Here is a 17,144-nt window from a genome sequence, read left to right on the forward strand (position 1 = left end):
ATTCGCCCAATGCAATGCGTCTTTTGATTTCTTGACTGCCGCTTCCATGGCTGTTGATTGTGGATCCAAGTAAAATGAAATCCTTGACAACTTCAAACTTTTCTCCGTTTATCATGATGTTGCTCATTGGTCCAGTTGTGAGGATTTTTGTTTTCTTTATGTTTTGAGGTGTAATCCATACTGAAGGCTGTGGTCTTTGATCTTCATTAGTAAGTGCTTCAAGTCCTCTTCACTTCCAGCAAGCAAGGTTGTGTCATCTGCGTAATGCAGGTTGTTAATGAATCTTCCTCCAATCCTGATGCCCCATTCTTCTTCATATAGTCCAGCTTCTCGTATTATTTGTTCAGCATACAGATTAAATAGGTATGGTAAAAGAATACAACCCTGACACACACCTTTCCTGACTTTAAACCAATCATCATCCCCTTGTTCTGTCTGAACAACTGCCTCCTGATCCATGTAAAGGTTCCTCACGAGCACACTTAAGTGTTCTGGAATTCCCATTCTTCACAGTGTTATCCATAGTTTGTTATGATCCACACAGTCGAATGCCTTTGCATAGTCAATAAAACACAGGTAAACATCCTTCTGGTATTCTCTACTTTCAGCCAGGATCCATCTGACATCAGCAAAGATATCTCTGGTTCCACGTCCTCTCCTGAAGTTCTGGCAGTTCCCTGTTGATATACTGCTGCAGCCGTTTCTGAATGATCTTCAGCAAAATTTTCCTCGTGTGTGATATTAATGATATTGTTCTATAATTTCAACATTCGGTTGGATCACCTTTCTTGGGAATAGGCATAAATATGGATCTCTTCCAGTCAGTTGGCCAGGTAGCTGTCTTCCATATTTCTTGGCATAGACGAGTGAGCACCTCCAGTGCTGCATCTGTTTGTTGAAACATCTCAATTGATATTCCATCAATTCCTGGAGCCTTGTTTTTCGCCAGTGCCTTCAGAGCAGCTTGGACTTCTTCCTTCAGTACCATCGGTTCCTGATCATATGCCACCTCTTGAAATGGTTGAATATCGACTAATCCTTTTTGGTATAATGACTCTGTGTATTCCTTCCATCTTCTTTTGATGCTTCCTGCATCATTTAATATTTTCCCCATGGAATCCTTCGCTATTGCAACTCGAGGCTTGAATTTTTTCTTCAGTTCTTTCAGCTTGAGAAACGACAAGCGTGTTCTTCCCTTTTGGTTTCCCATCTCCAGCTCTTTGCACATGTCATTATAATACTTTACTTTGTCTTCTTGAGAGGCCCTTTGAACTCTTCTATTCAGTTCTTTTACTTCATGAATTCTTCCTTTTGCTTTAGCTGCTCGATGCTCAAGAGCAAGTTTCAGAGTCTCCTCTGACATCCATCTTGGTCTTTTCTTTCTTTCCTGTCTTTTCAGTGACCTCTTGCTTTCTTCACGGATGATGTCCTTCATGTTGTTCCACAACTCGTAAGGCCTGTGGTCACTAGTGTCCAATGCGTCAAATCTATTCTTCAGATGGTCTCTAAATTCAGGTGGGATATACTCAAGCTCTTGTGGACTTGCTCTGATTTTCTTCAGTTTCAGCTTGAACTTGCATATGAGCAATTGATGGTCTGTTCCGCAGTCGGCCTCTGCCCTTGTTCTGACTGATGATATTGAGCTTTTCCATCGTCTCTTTCCACAGATGTAGTCAATTTGATTTCTGTGTGTTCCATCTGGCGAGGTCCATGCGTATAGTCGCCGTTTATGTTGGTGAAAGAAGGTATTTGCAATGAAGAAGTGGTTGGTCTTGCAAAATTCTATCATTTGATCTCCGGCATTGTTTCTGTCACCAAGGCCATATTTTCCAACTACTGATCCTTCTCCTTTGTTTCCAACTTTCGCATTCCAATCGCCAGTGATTATCAATGCATCTTGATTGCATGTTCGATCAATTTCAGACTGCAGCAGCTGATAAAAATCTTCTTTTTCTTCATCTTTGGCCCTAGCGGTTGGTGCGTAAATTTGAATAATAGTTGTATTAACTTTTTTCCTTGTCAGCAGATAGATATTATCCTATCTCTGACAGTGTTGTACTTCAGGACAGATTTTGAAACATGCTTTTTGACGATGAATGCAACACCATTCCTCTTCAAGTTGTCATTCCCAGTATAGTAGACTATATGATTGTCCGATTCAAAATGGCCAATACCAGTCCATTTCAGCTCACTAATGCCTAGGACATCAATGTTTATGCGTTCCATTTCATTTTTGATGATTTCCAATTTTCCTAGATTCATACTTCATACATTCCAGGTTCTGATTATTAATGGATGTTTGCAGCTGTTTCTTCTTGTTTCATCAGCAAATGGCGGTCCCGAAAGCTTTACTCTATCCGCGTCATTAAGGTCGACTCTACTTTGAGGAGGCAGCTCTTCCCCACTCATCTTTGGAGTGCCTTCCAACCTGCGGGGCTCATCTTCCAGCACTATATCAGACAATGTTCCGCTGCTATTCATAAGGTTTTCACTGGCTGATCCTTTTCAGAAGTAGACTGCTGGGTCCTTCTTCCTGGTCTGTCTTGGCCTGGAAGCTCAGCTGAAACCTGTCCTCCATGGGTGACCCTGCTGGCATCTGAATACTGGTGGCATAGCTTCTAGCATCACAGCAACACACAAGCCCCAACAGTACGACAAAGTGACATACATGGGGGAAGTAGGCATTATTGTCCCATTTTATAGATGATGCAAATAGAGGTTTACTTACTCAAAGACATACAGTTGATCACTGGGGAGACTAGAATTCAAACATTAGGAAGTCTGACACCAGAACCCAGACTTTCTCACTCAGCCATGCTGCTTCCCCTCCAAGTACATGCCACGGTGCCCAGGATACCAAAAAATTAAAAACAAACCTGAAACAGTTGCTGTCGAGTTGATTCCAACTCGTGGCAACCTCATACGTGCAGAGTAAAACTGCTTCATGAGATTTTCAAGGCTGTGACCTTTTGGAAGCAGTTTGCTAGGCCTTTCTTCCATGGAACCACTGGGTGAGTTTGAACCACCAACTGTTAGGCTAGTAGTCGAGCTCGCAGCCATTTGCACTAGGGACTCCACTCAGCATACAGTAGATGACAAATGAGGTTTAGTCCCCTTGCTCTGGTCTCTCCTCTGGAAGCGGGAGGTGTGACTCCAGACTGGAACGAGACCCTGTATTTAGTGAGCACTTGCTTCGTGCTGGGGACTTTCCATGCATTGTCTTGGCTATGACAACCTGGTGATATAACCAGTAACCAGTTGCCATTGAGCCAGTTCCAGTGTGTGGCGACCCCATGTGTCAGAGTAGAACTGTGCTACATCGATGATGTAGGTTCTGCTATTATGGTACTTTCTGGTCTTCTTGATCATAAAAGGGAGAAGCCAGGTTCAAGCAGTGCCTGCGTATCTATCTCCCTTTGTCTGCTGGCCCCTGATTCCTTATCTGCCTCTCACAGCCACCCAATCTTCCCTTTCTCTCGAGGGCCCTGGCCCTGCCCATGGCCCTTGAGCCTCTGCTGGTCAGGATGGTTTTAGGATTAGGCAGGTGCCTGCATCTGAAAACTCACGCTGCCCAGAGGAGACACTAAGGAGACTTGGTTGGATCTCAGCACACAGAGGTTTGGAGCTGGGAGTCGAGAGGAAAGAGTGGATACTGCAGTGCGGGGGCCGAGGTGAGTGGGGAAAGCACTGGACTGGGAGTCCGGGGGCCTGGCTTCTAGTCCTGCCTCTCCTGCTTGGGTAAGCCACAGAGTCTTTGCATTTCCAATTTCCTCCTGTGTGACGTGGAGATCATCGTACTTGGCTTACTCACCCCATGGAGTCATTTTGAAAGCTCCATTAAGAGAAGTCATTCCTTGGCAATGAGCAGATTTGCTCCTGGCTCATCCCATCACCTGGCCCTGTGAGGTCAGTTTTACATATGAGCTCTCAAACTCAAAGTTAACTTCCCAAGGAAGGCCACATAGCTTGTGTGTGTGTGACAGTGTTGGGTGGGAACCCAAGTTTTGGTCCTGTCTGCTGTTCTTACTATGAGTTGGAATTGACTCGATGACAGTGGGGTTTGGCTGCTCTTTTGGCGAAAGCCCAAGTCCTCCTCATATGTGCAGTCAACTTACACATGGTAAATGCTACTCAGGTGCGTGGGATTTCGTGTCACCTCATCTGGGCTGGCTGAAGTATTTGGAAGAGGCGAATGGGCACCTCAACTCTGCCATTGCTCAATTTCTCACGCTGCCACACACAGCACTGGGGCACCTCCAACAGAGGCCGAGGGTGATTGTGGGCACGGATGAGAAAGGCTCAGATAGTGGATAAAAACACAGCCTCCAGAACCTGGCTGCCTGGGCTTGGGTCCAAGTTCCTGGCTGTACAGCATGGGGCAAGTTTTACCACCTTTGTTCTCAGTTTCCCCATCTACAAAATGAAGATGGTCATAGTACCCTCACTGCAGGGTTGTTGTGAGGATTAAATAAGATATTCAGTGTATAGGCTTAGGCCACTGCTTGCCTTATAATATGACCACTACCAGTTGCCGTTGAGTTGTTCTGACTTCATGGAGGCCCCATGTGTGTCAGAGTGGAACTGCGCTCTGTAGGGTTTTCAATGGCTGGTATTTCAGAAGTAGATTGCCAGGCCTTATCTTTGAGACACCCATGGGTGGACTTGAACCTTCAACCTTTTGGTTAACAGCTGAGCTCATAAACCATTTGTACCACCGAGGGACTCCTCAGTTGATATTAAAAAAAAAAAAACAAAAATGAAACCCATTGCCCTTGAGTTGGTCTGGACTCATAGCGGCCCTATGGGACAGAGTAGAGCTGCCCCATAGGTTTTCCAAGGAGCAGCTGGCAGTACAAACTGCTGACCTTTTGGTTAGCAGCAGAACAGGTACCTATTGCTTATGCCCAATGGAGTCATTGAGTTGAAGTCAAAGCTGAGCAGGGTCTGGCACCCCACCTCGTTTCTGGCGCCCTTGGCAAATGCCAAGTGACCTCATGCCATAATTGAGGCAGAGGCTTCCCAGATCCCTTTGAATCTCAATAAGGGAGCCGGCAGCTCTTTATCTCTCCTCTTTATTCCCTCTGCTGGCCAATAACACTGAGCTAGAGAATAAGGTGGAGGTCTGGGCAGTGCAGTTTCAAAAGGGCTATAGAAACAAGTTGTTTTTTTCTCTGCCTGTTTTGCCTGACAAGGGAGGCCCCTCCCGACTCCTCTCCATCTTCCAGCCCTTTCCTTTTCACCTCTTATGCCTCCCTCACTTCCACTACCATCTTCCCCTCCAGCCTTTCTTGGCCATTTAATTAGCGTGTTTATTCCCTTTGTCTGGCACTGCCATCGACCTTCTGTTGTTGCCTGTCCCCGTGCCCCCTCCTCTCTCTGCCCATGACCTCTTCAGGCAGCTTTCCCACGGAAAAAAGGAAGACCAGAGCGGGCAGTTGAAGTGGGATGAAGAGAAAGGCTTGGGGGGGGAACAAAAGAGCCTGTGAATTATTCAGAGACACGAGAAGGGGGGTTCTAAAGGGAGGGAACAGTGAGGGTATGAGTCTCCCCTCTGCCCCTCTCCTCTGGAATTGGGGCTTGTCTGTCTCCAGCTAGGCCTCAGTTACCCTAGAGACAAGACCATTGTCCTCCCTGACTGAGGATTCCTGGGTTGGCGGGAAACTCCTGGAGAAAAACACTGCTTCTCACCATGGTGTCTACAGAGATATTCTCCTCTGCCTCCCCTCGCCTGCCACCTTGCCAACTCTTCTCTTTCTTAGTTTTATATTTTAGGGGCAGAACCTAAAACTTGGCCCCTTCATAACTGGGAACAGCCTAACAGAATGGGGGTGGGGGGTTGTCTTCTGGTTAGGTCAGACGGCTTTGGCTGAGTTGAGTTGCCCAGAGGGTATGAGAAGCATGCCTATTACTTGGTTGCTGTCTCCTAGAAAGAGAGCTCAGGCACGTATATCTGGGCAGCCCAAAGACCCAGAGAAAGTCTGTGGCTGAGCTGGGACTAGAATGCAGGTTTCAGGGCTCCCTGTGCGGTTGCTCCTTCCACTGTCCCTGAAAACTCGATGCCATCCAGTCAATTCCAACTCATGGCGACCCTACAAGACAGAGTAGAACTGCCCCATAGAGTTTCCAAGGAGCGGCTGGTGGATTCAAACTGCTTACCTTTGGGTAAGCAGCTGAGCTCTTAACCACTGCACCACCAGGGCTCCTTCCACTATACCCTTCTGTATTTCTTAAGTCAATAGTTCCCTTCCTCCCCAAGCCTTACTGCTGCCCAGAGCCTAGTGACAAGCTGGTCCACCATGTTGTCCCTTTCCTGACATGGCAGAGACGTGTACCTCTCCCACTTGTGGGCACCACAGTGTTCACATGTGCCCAGGAGCCCATATGCAGACCCCCCCCCCCGCCCCCCCGACCTTGCCCCCGAGCTCTGCTGCCTGGAATGTGTGCTCTGGGGATTGGGTTATTTCCTGGTTGACCAGATTGGGTGTGGAAACCTGCCAGTCTAGTTTGTGGGAACAAAGGTGGCTTTTGTCGGCCAAATCACAGCTACTTATCAGCTGCAGTGGGGGCCTTGGAGATGGTAAGGGGGACGGCAGGTGCAGGACTGGCCAGTGTGTGCTGCCCCCTGGTGGAGAGCAGGGGAACAGGTCACAGGAGGAGCAATCCTCCACTGCAGCCTCTTTGTAGAGCTGGGTGAGGAGGAGAAGCTGTGCTCAGCAGGGGACCCAGGAGCTCGCTTACCACCTTGTTCTTAGATACCTGGATGGGGGATCCTCAAAAAGTCTCCTTGGCGCCTTCTAATCCAGGACCCACACAGCTTTAAAGATAAGGGAATGGAAGCTCAGAAAAGTTAACATTATTGAGGAGTTCGGGGCAGGGCTAGGACTCTGAACTTGTTTTTCGGGACTCCCTGTCCACCTGTACCATGCCCGGCCCTGTGGGGCAGGACACAGACTCACAGAGTCCAGAATCAAGTTGGACCTCCTTTTCCTGGCCCAATTTCTCTGGGTTTGAATTCAGTTTTCCCGTCCCCCATCTGCGTTTGATTGATCCTGAAGAAAAGTAGCCTCTGTGGCCTGTTGAGACACAAAAACTCTGGCATCTGTTATTTCGTATCCTCCTCACAGCCTGTCACCGGTATCATCCTGAGTGAGGAGACATAGGTGGGGAAGCACCAATCCTATGGGTGTGTGAGTGACAGTGAGGCCTCTCGCCTCAGCCTCAAGGTCCCACGGGCCTTGGCGTGGAGTCAGGCCCATATGGGTTCCCGTTCCGGCTCTCCTCTTTGCTACTTGTGAATTTATTTGAAACACTCCCTGAGCTTCATGGTTTGCAGCATGGGGTGTCACATGGATCGCGTGAGACGTAAGCACGCCAGGATCGTGAGAGGTGAAGACATGGATTGCGGAACCACGTTGTCTGGGTTTAAATCCTTAGCTGTGTGACCTTGGTCAAGTTTGCTTAATCTCTCTGTGCCTCAGCTTCCTCATCAGTAAAATAGGGTTAATGACAGTGCCTGTTGCATAGATTGTTGGTGGGATTTAATGAGTTTTGAAGATATCATCTCTATTGTGAGCAGTTAGAATTGTGGCTGGTAGGAGCGAGCTCTGTTTATGTTAAGGATTATAACGTACAAATTCCCAACTCATGGCAAGCCCTCCGAGGCCATGGGCTGTGTCTTGTTAACCATTGTGTCCCTAGCACCTAGCATAGTGCCCAGCACAAAGTCAGGCTCAATAAACATTTCCTGACTGGACCAATAAGCAAATATTAAACAAAACAAATATTTTCCACAGCACCATGTTACACCTATAGCCGAACTTCTGCCTTCTCAGGCTGTGTGGCTCCCGGAGCCATGAGTGACTTTGGCCTTTCCACGCTCACCTCCACTCTCCAAGCCCAGCTGTGGAAGCTGGGTGGCACAGGGAATGCAGCAAGATCCATCCCCAGGGCTCCCCATGTTTTTATAGTCACTCTGTAGGAGGCCTTGCCTTTCCCAGGCAGCTGTGCCAACGGCTCCCTCCAGCCAGGTTCCAGTTGCTGGGGAGAGGGCAGAAAGGAGAGGAGGCCCCTCCTGATATTTACATTTCTCATGGAAAAGGAGAAGTAACAGCTGTTAGAGCAATGGTTTCCAAATGTTGGACAGGGGACCAGCTACGTCAGCATCCTCTCCGGAGACTCCTGGGTCCCACCAGTGGAGGTTCTGACTTGGGCTGGGCTCTCTTTCAAAGCTCCTTAGGTGGCTCTTATGTGCACCAGGTTTGAACCTGCTTCTTATTTTTTTCCTTTACTCAACAAGCATTTATTGAATGCCTTCTAGTGCTGCTCTGAACAAAACAAAGATATCTGCCCTTGTAGAGCTTTAATTCTAGAAGGGAAGATAATAAGCAACACCTTAAGTTAGGAGAGCATAAGTCCCATGAAGAAAAGACAAAAATAGAGTAGGGTAAGAGGGCTTGGGAGTCCCAGGGTGGCCAGAACTGTAGCCATCAGGTCGATTCCTACTCATGGCAACCCCATGTGTTGCAAAGAACTGCACTCCATAGGGTTCTCATGGCTGTGACCTTTTGGAAGCAGATTATTGGGCCTTTCTTCTGAGGTGCCTTTGGCTGGGTTGGAACCACCAACTTTTGGTTAGTAGTCAAGTGCTTAACTGTTTGCACCACCCAGGGACTCCCCAAGTGGGGGATAGCAGGACTAAATAAGGTGGTCGGAGAAAGTATCGCTGGGAAGGTAAGTTTTGAGCCAAGTTTGAAGGAGTTGAGGGAAGAAGCCAAACAGAAATCTGGTGGAAGGGCATTCCAGGCAAAGGGAACAGCATATGCAAAGGCTCCGAGGCAGGGGCGTGTCTGGCATGTAGGAGGAAGAGCTAGAGGAGGGTGAAGAGGTGATCGATATGAGAGGAAGCCAGAGGGATGAGGGGATGAGGCTGGATGTCATGGAATGAATTATGTCCCCCCAAAAATGTGTATCAACTTGGTTAGGACGTGTGTGGTTGTCCTCCATTTTGCGATTGTAATTTTTTGCTAAAGAGTATGACAGTGGGATTGTAACACCACCCTTACTCAGGTCACCTTGCTGATCCAAGGTAAAGGGAGTTTCCCTGGGCTGGGGCCTGCACCACCTTTTATCTCTCAAGAGATAAAAGGAAAGGGAAGCAAGCAGAGAGTTGGGGACCTCATACCACCAAGAATGCAGCACCGGGAGGGGAGCAGAGCATGTCCTTTGGACACGGGATCCCTGTGCTTGAGAAGTTCCTCAACCAGGGGAAGACTGAGGACAAGGACCTTTCTCCAGAGCCTACAGAGAGAGAAAGCCTTCCCCTGGAGCTGTCGTCCTGAATTTGGACTTGTAACCTACTAGACTGTGAGAAAATAAATTTCTCTTTGTTAAAGCCATCTGCTTGTGGTATTTCTGTTATGGCAGCACAAGATGACTAAGACAGTGGATGTTAGCAGATCATGTAAGGCCGTGCAAGCCTTGCAAGGACTTTGAATGAACTGGGGAGCCATTGCAGGGTTCTGAGTGGAGGAGTGACATGGTCCAGTTTAGGTTTTGAATAATCACCTGTGGCTGCTGTGTTAAGAACTTACTGCTTCCTTAGCAGTGATAAGTAGTTTCTGTAAGAAAGGGCAAACCCTCAATGGGTGCAATTTTGGGGCCCCATCGCTGGCCCATTTTGTCCTGCTTGTCAAAACCGTAATGTATCTGCTCATTCCTACCATAGGGTCCCCACCGTCCCGGTCAAGAACTTGAATGGGTCTAGTCCTGTCAACCCTGCCTTGGCAGGTAAGAGAAACCAAACCATGGGTTGGACTAATTTATGGGAGAAAAATTAAAGTAATGAAATAAATGAACAAAATACTGAGAATTTGTGAAGGTGAGAGAATTGGGTTTCGCGAGTCCCCTTGGGAGGGCAGGAGGAATTTGGGGAGAACTGATGGCTTAAAGCACAGCACACTGTTGAAGATGAGTGACTGAATGCATTTCTGGGAACAGTAGAGGAGAGAAAATCAATGAAATAGGAGCACCCTCTGCTGGAAAGGAGAGCGGGTTTCTTGGGAAGGAAGGAGTTTGGGGAGGGTTGGGCTCTAACCCTTCAGCCCTTGCTCACTGTGCCCTGCTCTTCCAGGAATCACTGGGATCCTCATGAGTGCAGCGGGGCTGCCTGTGTGTCTCACCAGGCCACCAAAGCTGGTCCTACACCCACCCCCCGTCAGCAAGAGTGAAATAAAATCCATCCCAGGGGTTTCCAACACAAGCCGCAAGACCACCAAAAAACAAGCCAAGAAAGGTACCAGCTTCCTTATCTTACGGGGTACTGGGAGTCTGAAGACTTGGGTCCCAGCCCGGGCACCACCTCTACCACCAATTGTCTTCCCTATGGCACAACCGTTTGGGCCTTAACTTCTGCATCTGCTGAGTGGGCTTAATGCCTGTTCTGTTGATTATACCAAAGTGTATTTCACTTTGAAAAATAAAAATATGCAAAGAGAAAGAAACAAAAATATAAAGTGTTGCACACATAAAATGTGTTAAGATCATGATCACTTTGGGGGTGGAGCCAAAACAGCTTGGAATCAAATGCCAACTTTGTCACAAGTCACATGACCACATGGAGCCTCAGTTTTCTTGTCTTTACAATGGGGTAAAAACCCTCCCAATCAGTATCCATCAGACACACCCTGGAATGCGTACGTTATAGCTGGGAAATAGCCAAGGTCTCGTGTCCTCCTAAAGCCCTCGGATGCCTTGGCCACTCTGTCCTTCTTTCAGGAACCCCTTCGTATCTCCCCACAACACAACAACTACAAGATCACTACCTGTATCTCCCCTGGCACCGTAGGGCCCTGCCGCAGCACTGCGGTTGGCCGATTGCTGGTAAAAATAAAACAAAACAAACCCACTGCGATTGGGTCGATTTCCATGTGCTACAGAGTAGAACTGCTCTCCATGGGGTTTTCTTGGCTGTCATTTTTGTGGAAGGAAATTGCCAGGCCTTTCTTCCATGGCACTGTTGGGTGGGTTCAAACCACCAACCTTTAGGTTAGTAACTGAGGGCTGTGCAATTCTGTTTGCTGGTATTGGTTGTTAAGTGGTTTGACGCGTGAAAACCCATTGCCGTTGAGTCGATTCCAACTCCGAGTGACCTGCTGGGACAAAGTAGAATTGCTCCATAGGGTTTCGAAGGAGTACCTGGTGGCTTCAAACTGCTGACCTTAGCCCTTAACCAGTACACCACCGGGGTTTCCAGTGGTTTGACCATTGCCCTTAAATGCCCAACCTTGCAAGGTTATTGTGAACTTGAAATTGGACGAGGTGCATAATATACTTTTAGCCCAGGATTTGGCAAGTATTAGGCTCTCAATTATTAGAAGCTTGATGTTTATCAGAGAAATGGGACAGTGGGAGGGAAGGACTCGCATCCCAGCTTTGGCTGCTGCGCGATCCAGTTCCCCAACTGCTTGTCCTATTTTTCCAGGCTATCAGAATGTCCCTGCTTAAATGAACTTAATGCAGTTGTCTTGCTCATAGGCTGATAGGACATGACAGGAGCTTATACGTTCCCACTCTTGTTATTATTATTATTATCACGCATGGGCGCTTACCTGGCACAGCGCTAAATTCAATCAGTTAATTATTGAATTAGCACAGCACTTCTTTAAAGTAGGTGCTATTGCTGTTCCCCAATTCACAGGTAAGAAAATGGAAGTGTAGAGGGGTTGAGAGTGGTCCAGGGTGGTACTAGTCTTTTTGTCCTTCTGTACCTCCTTGAAGCCCCTGGGGGGCACAGACAGGCTGGTAATTGAAATGTTGTTGGTTCGAACCCACCCAGCGACACCATGGAAGAATACCTGTTGCCATCGAGTCGATTCTGACTCATAGGGACCCTATAGGACAGAGTCGAACTGCCCCATGGGGTTTCCAAGGAGAGGTGGGTAGATTCAGACTGCTGACCTTTTGGTTAGCAGCCGACGTCTTTAACACTGTGCCACCAGGGTACCATCATGGAAGAAAGGCCTGGCGATCTGCTTCTGTGAAAATTACAGCCAAGAAAACACTATGGGGCAGTTCTACTCTAAAACATATGGGTCACCGTGAGTCAGAATTAGCTCAGCGGCATAGGGTTTGGTTTGGTTTGGTGCCTCTTTGGAAGGCTGGGTCATCCCATCCTGTACCTCTAGGCTGGCCTGCCTCCTAAGGCTCCAGTCCCCAAAGAAATTGCAAAAGCATTGCAGCCTAGTAGGATGCTTCCCAGCCTGCTCACCTTTCCCTGCTGTGGGCTGTGTCCACTGGCCGTGAGAGTGCTGTCAACAGCCAAGGGAGACTGTCCTGAAGCTGCAGATTATGGCTTTCTGATTTCCCATTAAAAAAAAAAAATCTTATTTCAATACCACATTATAGAGTGAGACAGTGCCTAGGATTTTGTTAAATGAATACAGTAAGAATATCTACTATGTATTTAATGTTTAACAGTTTACAAGGTGCTTTCATCTCTGTTAACCTAAAGGTTGGCAGTTGGAATCCACACAGCTGACACCATGGAAGAAAGGCCTGGTGACCTGTTTCCATAAAGATTACAGCCAAGAAAACCCTATGGAGCTCAGTTCTGCTCTGTATCCTATGGGGTTGCCATGAGTTGGAATTAACTCAACAGCAATGGGTTTGGGTTTTTTTGGGTTCATTTCTTTTATCTCATTGGATCCTTTGGGCTAGTTCAGGCTCTTCGATTAAAAGGAAGAGAAACCCACTCTAACTATCTCAGTTAAAAAGCGGGCTTGTTGAATATAGGCAGGAGGATATCAGGAAAGCACTTGGAGGAGGTAAAAGCAGGCGTGAACACCTACGACCTCCTCAGACCACCTTTCTTGCTCTCCTGCCTTCTGTATTTCTTTAAAAAATTTAAGTCCAATTGTAGAACGAATTCCTAGGGGTTTTCATATTCTGGATTCCCCCTTCTTCTGCTTTGAACTTGGCTAATAACTTCCCTCTATGACATGTCTGGAGTCTGTGGGTTATACAAACGGTTAACACTTGGCTGCTAACCGAAAGGTTGGAAGTTCAAGTCCACCCAGAGGTGCCTTGGAAGAAAGGCCTGGCTATCTGCTTCCAAAAAATCAGCCATTGAAAACTCTATGGAGCACAGCTTTACTCGGACACACATGAGGTCTCGAGGAGTTGGAATTGACTGCACAGTAACTGGACTGGTTATGGCATGCTCGCTCGGCAAGGCTGTTTGGTCCCTTATCTTTGCATCAGTGGCCCACAGATTCTCTTGTTCCCTCAGGTAAAACCCCAGAGGAAGTGCTGAAGAAGTATTTGCAGAAAGTCCGGCACCCACCAGATGAGGTGAGTGTGGGGGAGGTAGGTGAGTTCACCTCCATCATCCGCGAGCGTTGCCTCTGCTGTAATTTCCTGCAGGATACAGTGGGGAGGAGGTGCCTTCTAAGTCCAGACTAGCACAAAGCTGGTCAGAGCCTCCAGGGCTCTTAGTCCAGAGCCACGGCTGCAGGTCACCCTTACCCACCTGCTGTTTCAGCATAGCGTAGCGGAACGACTGGAAGCAGACTGAAAGTCAGTATGATAAGCCACAGGGACTCACTGTAAAATGGGTTTTGATATCAAGCAGTGGTTCGCAGCTGCGGACAAGTTTGCCCCCCAGGGAGACATTTTTGGATGCCACAGCTCGGGCATGGGGGAATGCTACCAGCATCTCATGAGTAGAGGCCAAGGATCCTGCTAAGCACCCTACAATGCATAGGACAGCCCCTGCGCCTCCCCCCACCACAGCAAAGAATTTTCCAGCCCAGAATGTCAATAGTGCTGAGCTTGAGAAACCTTGACCTGGATTTGTGTAAATAGCTGTCCCTCTGGTACACTTGGGCAACAGTTCCCTTTTCAGAAGTTCACTTTAAATATAACTTGCTAGTGGTCTGTCAGCAAGCCTTTGTTCCCCCCATAAGTGATTGGAGGCCACAAAGGAAGGACAATGCACGGTTATAGCCCAAGTTAATGTGCACATCTGCCAGGAATGATTTCAGGAATTTCTTTTGTGTAAATAGACAAAACTGTATTTAGATACCCAAGGACACATATACCCCAGCTTATGGGCTTTCTAGATGAGGAGGGATAATATAATAGGACATCTGACCCCTGAGATCATGGCGGAACTGTCATGGAGAATCCTCATCCTCCCAGGCCAGGTGACATCTGAGGACTTCTCTGCTCTGTTCCCTCCCGCCCCCAGGACTGCACCATCTGTATGGAGCGCCTCACAGCCCCTTCGGGCTACAAGGGCCCGCAGCCGACAGTCAAGCCTGACTTGGTGGGCAAGCTGTCTAGATGTGGCCACATCTACCACATCTACTGCCTGGTCGCCATGTACAACAATGGGAACAAGGTTAGTGCCAGCCTGTGGGAAACCTTATGTGCACTCCTTGGAAACCTTATGGGACATTTCCACTCTGTCCTACAGGGTCACAATGAATCAGAATTGACTGGACGGCATCGGGTTTGGTTTTTTTTGGGGGGGGGCTAAAAGTCTAAATTAGGGTCTCAGCTATGTCATTAATTCCTTCTGTGAGCCTCTTTCTAGCTTCTAGTGTCTGCCTTCCCCAGTGTGTATCTCTGTGTCTATTATGATCTTTTTCTAACTCAGAAGTGATTAGGTTTAGGATCCATCCTACACTGGTATGGACTCAACTGATTGATTAGATTGCATTATGGAAGGGGATTATATTACTTTGCAGTAGATGACGTTATGGTAGATAGTTTGCTCTACCCAAGGCCAACTGATTTAATCACGTGTTTTTGTTTTTTTTTAACTACTCTATGACATCAACTAGACTAGTGGCCAAACCCCTGGGAAGCATAGCGTAGCCAAATTGATGCATAAAATGAACCATCACATTCTCTGCTTACAATGTATGAGCTTTTTCTAAGTTGTTAACTGTACCCATGGTCTTTCCTATGCCTGGAATACTCATCACACCCCCCTTTCCATGAGTTCAAATCGTACTCGCTTCTGCAGGTCCAGCTTGGATTCCATCAGAGTCTGAGATTTCCCTGACATTTTTCCATCTGTGTTGTTGTTGTTGTTAGGTGCCGTCGAGTTGGTTGCGACTCATGGCAACTCTGTGCACAACAGAACAAAACACAGCCCAGTCCTGCACCATCCTCACCATTGTTGCTATGCTTGAGCCCATTGTTGCAGCCGCTGTGTCAATCCATCTCGTTGAGGGTCTTCCTCTTTTTTGCTGACCCTGTTTTACCAAGCCCCCGTCTCTAACCCATCCAAAAACTGTCTGGATTTCCAAAACTGCTCTGTTCTCCTCTTAAGTAATGGGAAAGTGTAGAGGCAAGAGAGATGGCAGACCCAGGCTTATCAGCTGAATGACCTTGGGCAAGTTTTTTGATCTTCTCTGTGATCTCGTTTTCCACCAGAAAAATGGATGTAAAATAATACCTACTTTACAGAGTATTGTTACTGTTATTATTCAAACTGATTTCTGCTTTGCATTATGGCTATAATTTTTTCTCTTCATCTTTAGCCCATTTGGCCGAAGTTTCCAAAGTGTGGACCTTGGGATTTTTCTCAGTAACTCAGAGAGACTTGCGTATGGCGGTCCTCGATATCCAATGGTTGATGCCAGTCTGAATCCTGTACTCACTGTCCTAACCCTAGGCTAAAAGGGTCCATTGGGACCTGCATTTCAAGAGGTTGTTTTGAGTTTAAAGGGGGTTCTTAGCATGTTGTTTCCATTTTGATGCCTGTGTTCCAGATTATTTTAGTATCTCTTTGCATTTACTGTAAAAACTTGCTTTAAAAATGTTACTCAGTACACTCTTTGTTCTCTTTTCCACTAATACTTCGAAGTATGCATTTTTATTTCCTCTGCACGGAGGAGGAAGGGATAAAGGGCTCAGAGAGACACTGAGTGATTCACCCAAGGTCAAGAAGCAAGTTCAATTCAGGCCATAGCTGGGAGTGCCCCCCGCCTTCCCTTTTCTGATGCTGAACCTTGTGTTCACATTCTTTGATCACCGAGAATAACCTTCTCTTTTGCCCTGGATCTGAGCTTTTTATTTCAAGCTTGAATTGACATGTCTCTGAATAGCTCTGCAGAGGATCCTGGTCTTCCCCTAGGAGATGCTGCTGATGTCATGGGGAGCTTTGATTCCAGCTGTGTGATGGCGCTTTTTACACACATTGCTCCATCCACACTTGCCTGTCCTCACCGCCTTTCTTTCTAGGATCCTGGGAGGAGGATTTGCTTTCCAGGCTCTCCTCCTCTCCCTCTAGGGAAGACCTCACCAGGCCCTACTGCATGGTCACAGCCCCTACATCCGTGCACCCAAAGCCTCCCACCAACAGGCCCTGCTGTGTAACCACAGCCCCTACATCCCTGCACCCAGAGCCTCCCCACCAACAGGTCCTGCTGTGCAACCATAGCACCTCCATCCCTGCACCCAGAGCCTCCCAGCCACAGGCCCTGCTGTGCAACCACAGCCCCTACATCCCTGCACCCAGAGCCTCCCACCAACAGGCCCTGCTGTGCAACCACAGCCCCTACATCCCTGCACCCAGAGCCTCCCACCAACAGGCTCTGCTGTGCAACCACAGCCCCTACATCCCTGCACCCAGAGCCTCCCCACCAACAGGCCCTGCTGTGTAACCACAGCCCCTCCATCCCTGCACCCAGAGCCTCCCACCCACAGGCCCTGCTGTGCAACCACAGCCCCTCCATCCCTGCACCCAGAGCCTCCCACCCACAGGCCCTGCTGTGCAACCACAGCCTCTACATCCCTGCACCCAGAGCCTCCCACCCACAGGCCCTGCTGTGCAACCACAGCCCCTACATCCCTGCACCCAGAGCCTCCCCAACAACAGGCCCTGCTGTGCAACCACAGCCCCTACATCCCTGCACCCAGAGCCTCCCAGCCACAGGCCCTGCTGTGCAACCACAGCCCCTACATCCCTGCACCCAGAGCCTCCCCACCAATAGGCCCTGCTGTGCAACCATAGCACCTCCATCCCTGCACCCAGAGCCTCCCCACCAACAGGCCCTGCTGTGCAACCACAGCCCCTACATCCCTGCACCCAGAGCCTCCCAGCCACAGGCCCTGCTGTGCAACCACACCCCCTA

General features: G+C 48.2%; 1 protein-coding gene across 1 annotated transcript in view; it reads left to right on the forward strand.

Annotated features, from left to right (window-relative positions):
• The window catches only part of DTX4 (deltex E3 ubiquitin ligase 4), a 42,191-nt gene that overhangs the window by 13,744 nt on the left and 11,303 nt on the right, over positions 1–17,144 (forward strand). Inside the window, exons 3-6 of the mRNA XM_049892044.1 lie at positions 9,725–9,786; positions 10,130–10,291; positions 13,286–13,347; positions 14,246–14,398. Of these exons, the coding sequence (XP_049748001.1) occupies positions 9,725–9,786; positions 10,130–10,291; positions 13,286–13,347; positions 14,246–14,398 (439 nt within the window). The remainder of the gene's footprint in view (positions 1–9,724; positions 9,787–10,129; positions 10,292–13,285; positions 13,348–14,245; positions 14,399–17,144) is intronic.

Source organism: Elephas maximus, chromosome 7 (assembly GCF_024166365.1).
Source record: "Elephas maximus indicus isolate mEleMax1 chromosome 7, mEleMax1 primary haplotype, whole genome shotgun sequence".
NCBI lineage: Eukaryota > Metazoa > Chordata > Mammalia > Proboscidea > Elephantidae > Elephas > Elephas maximus.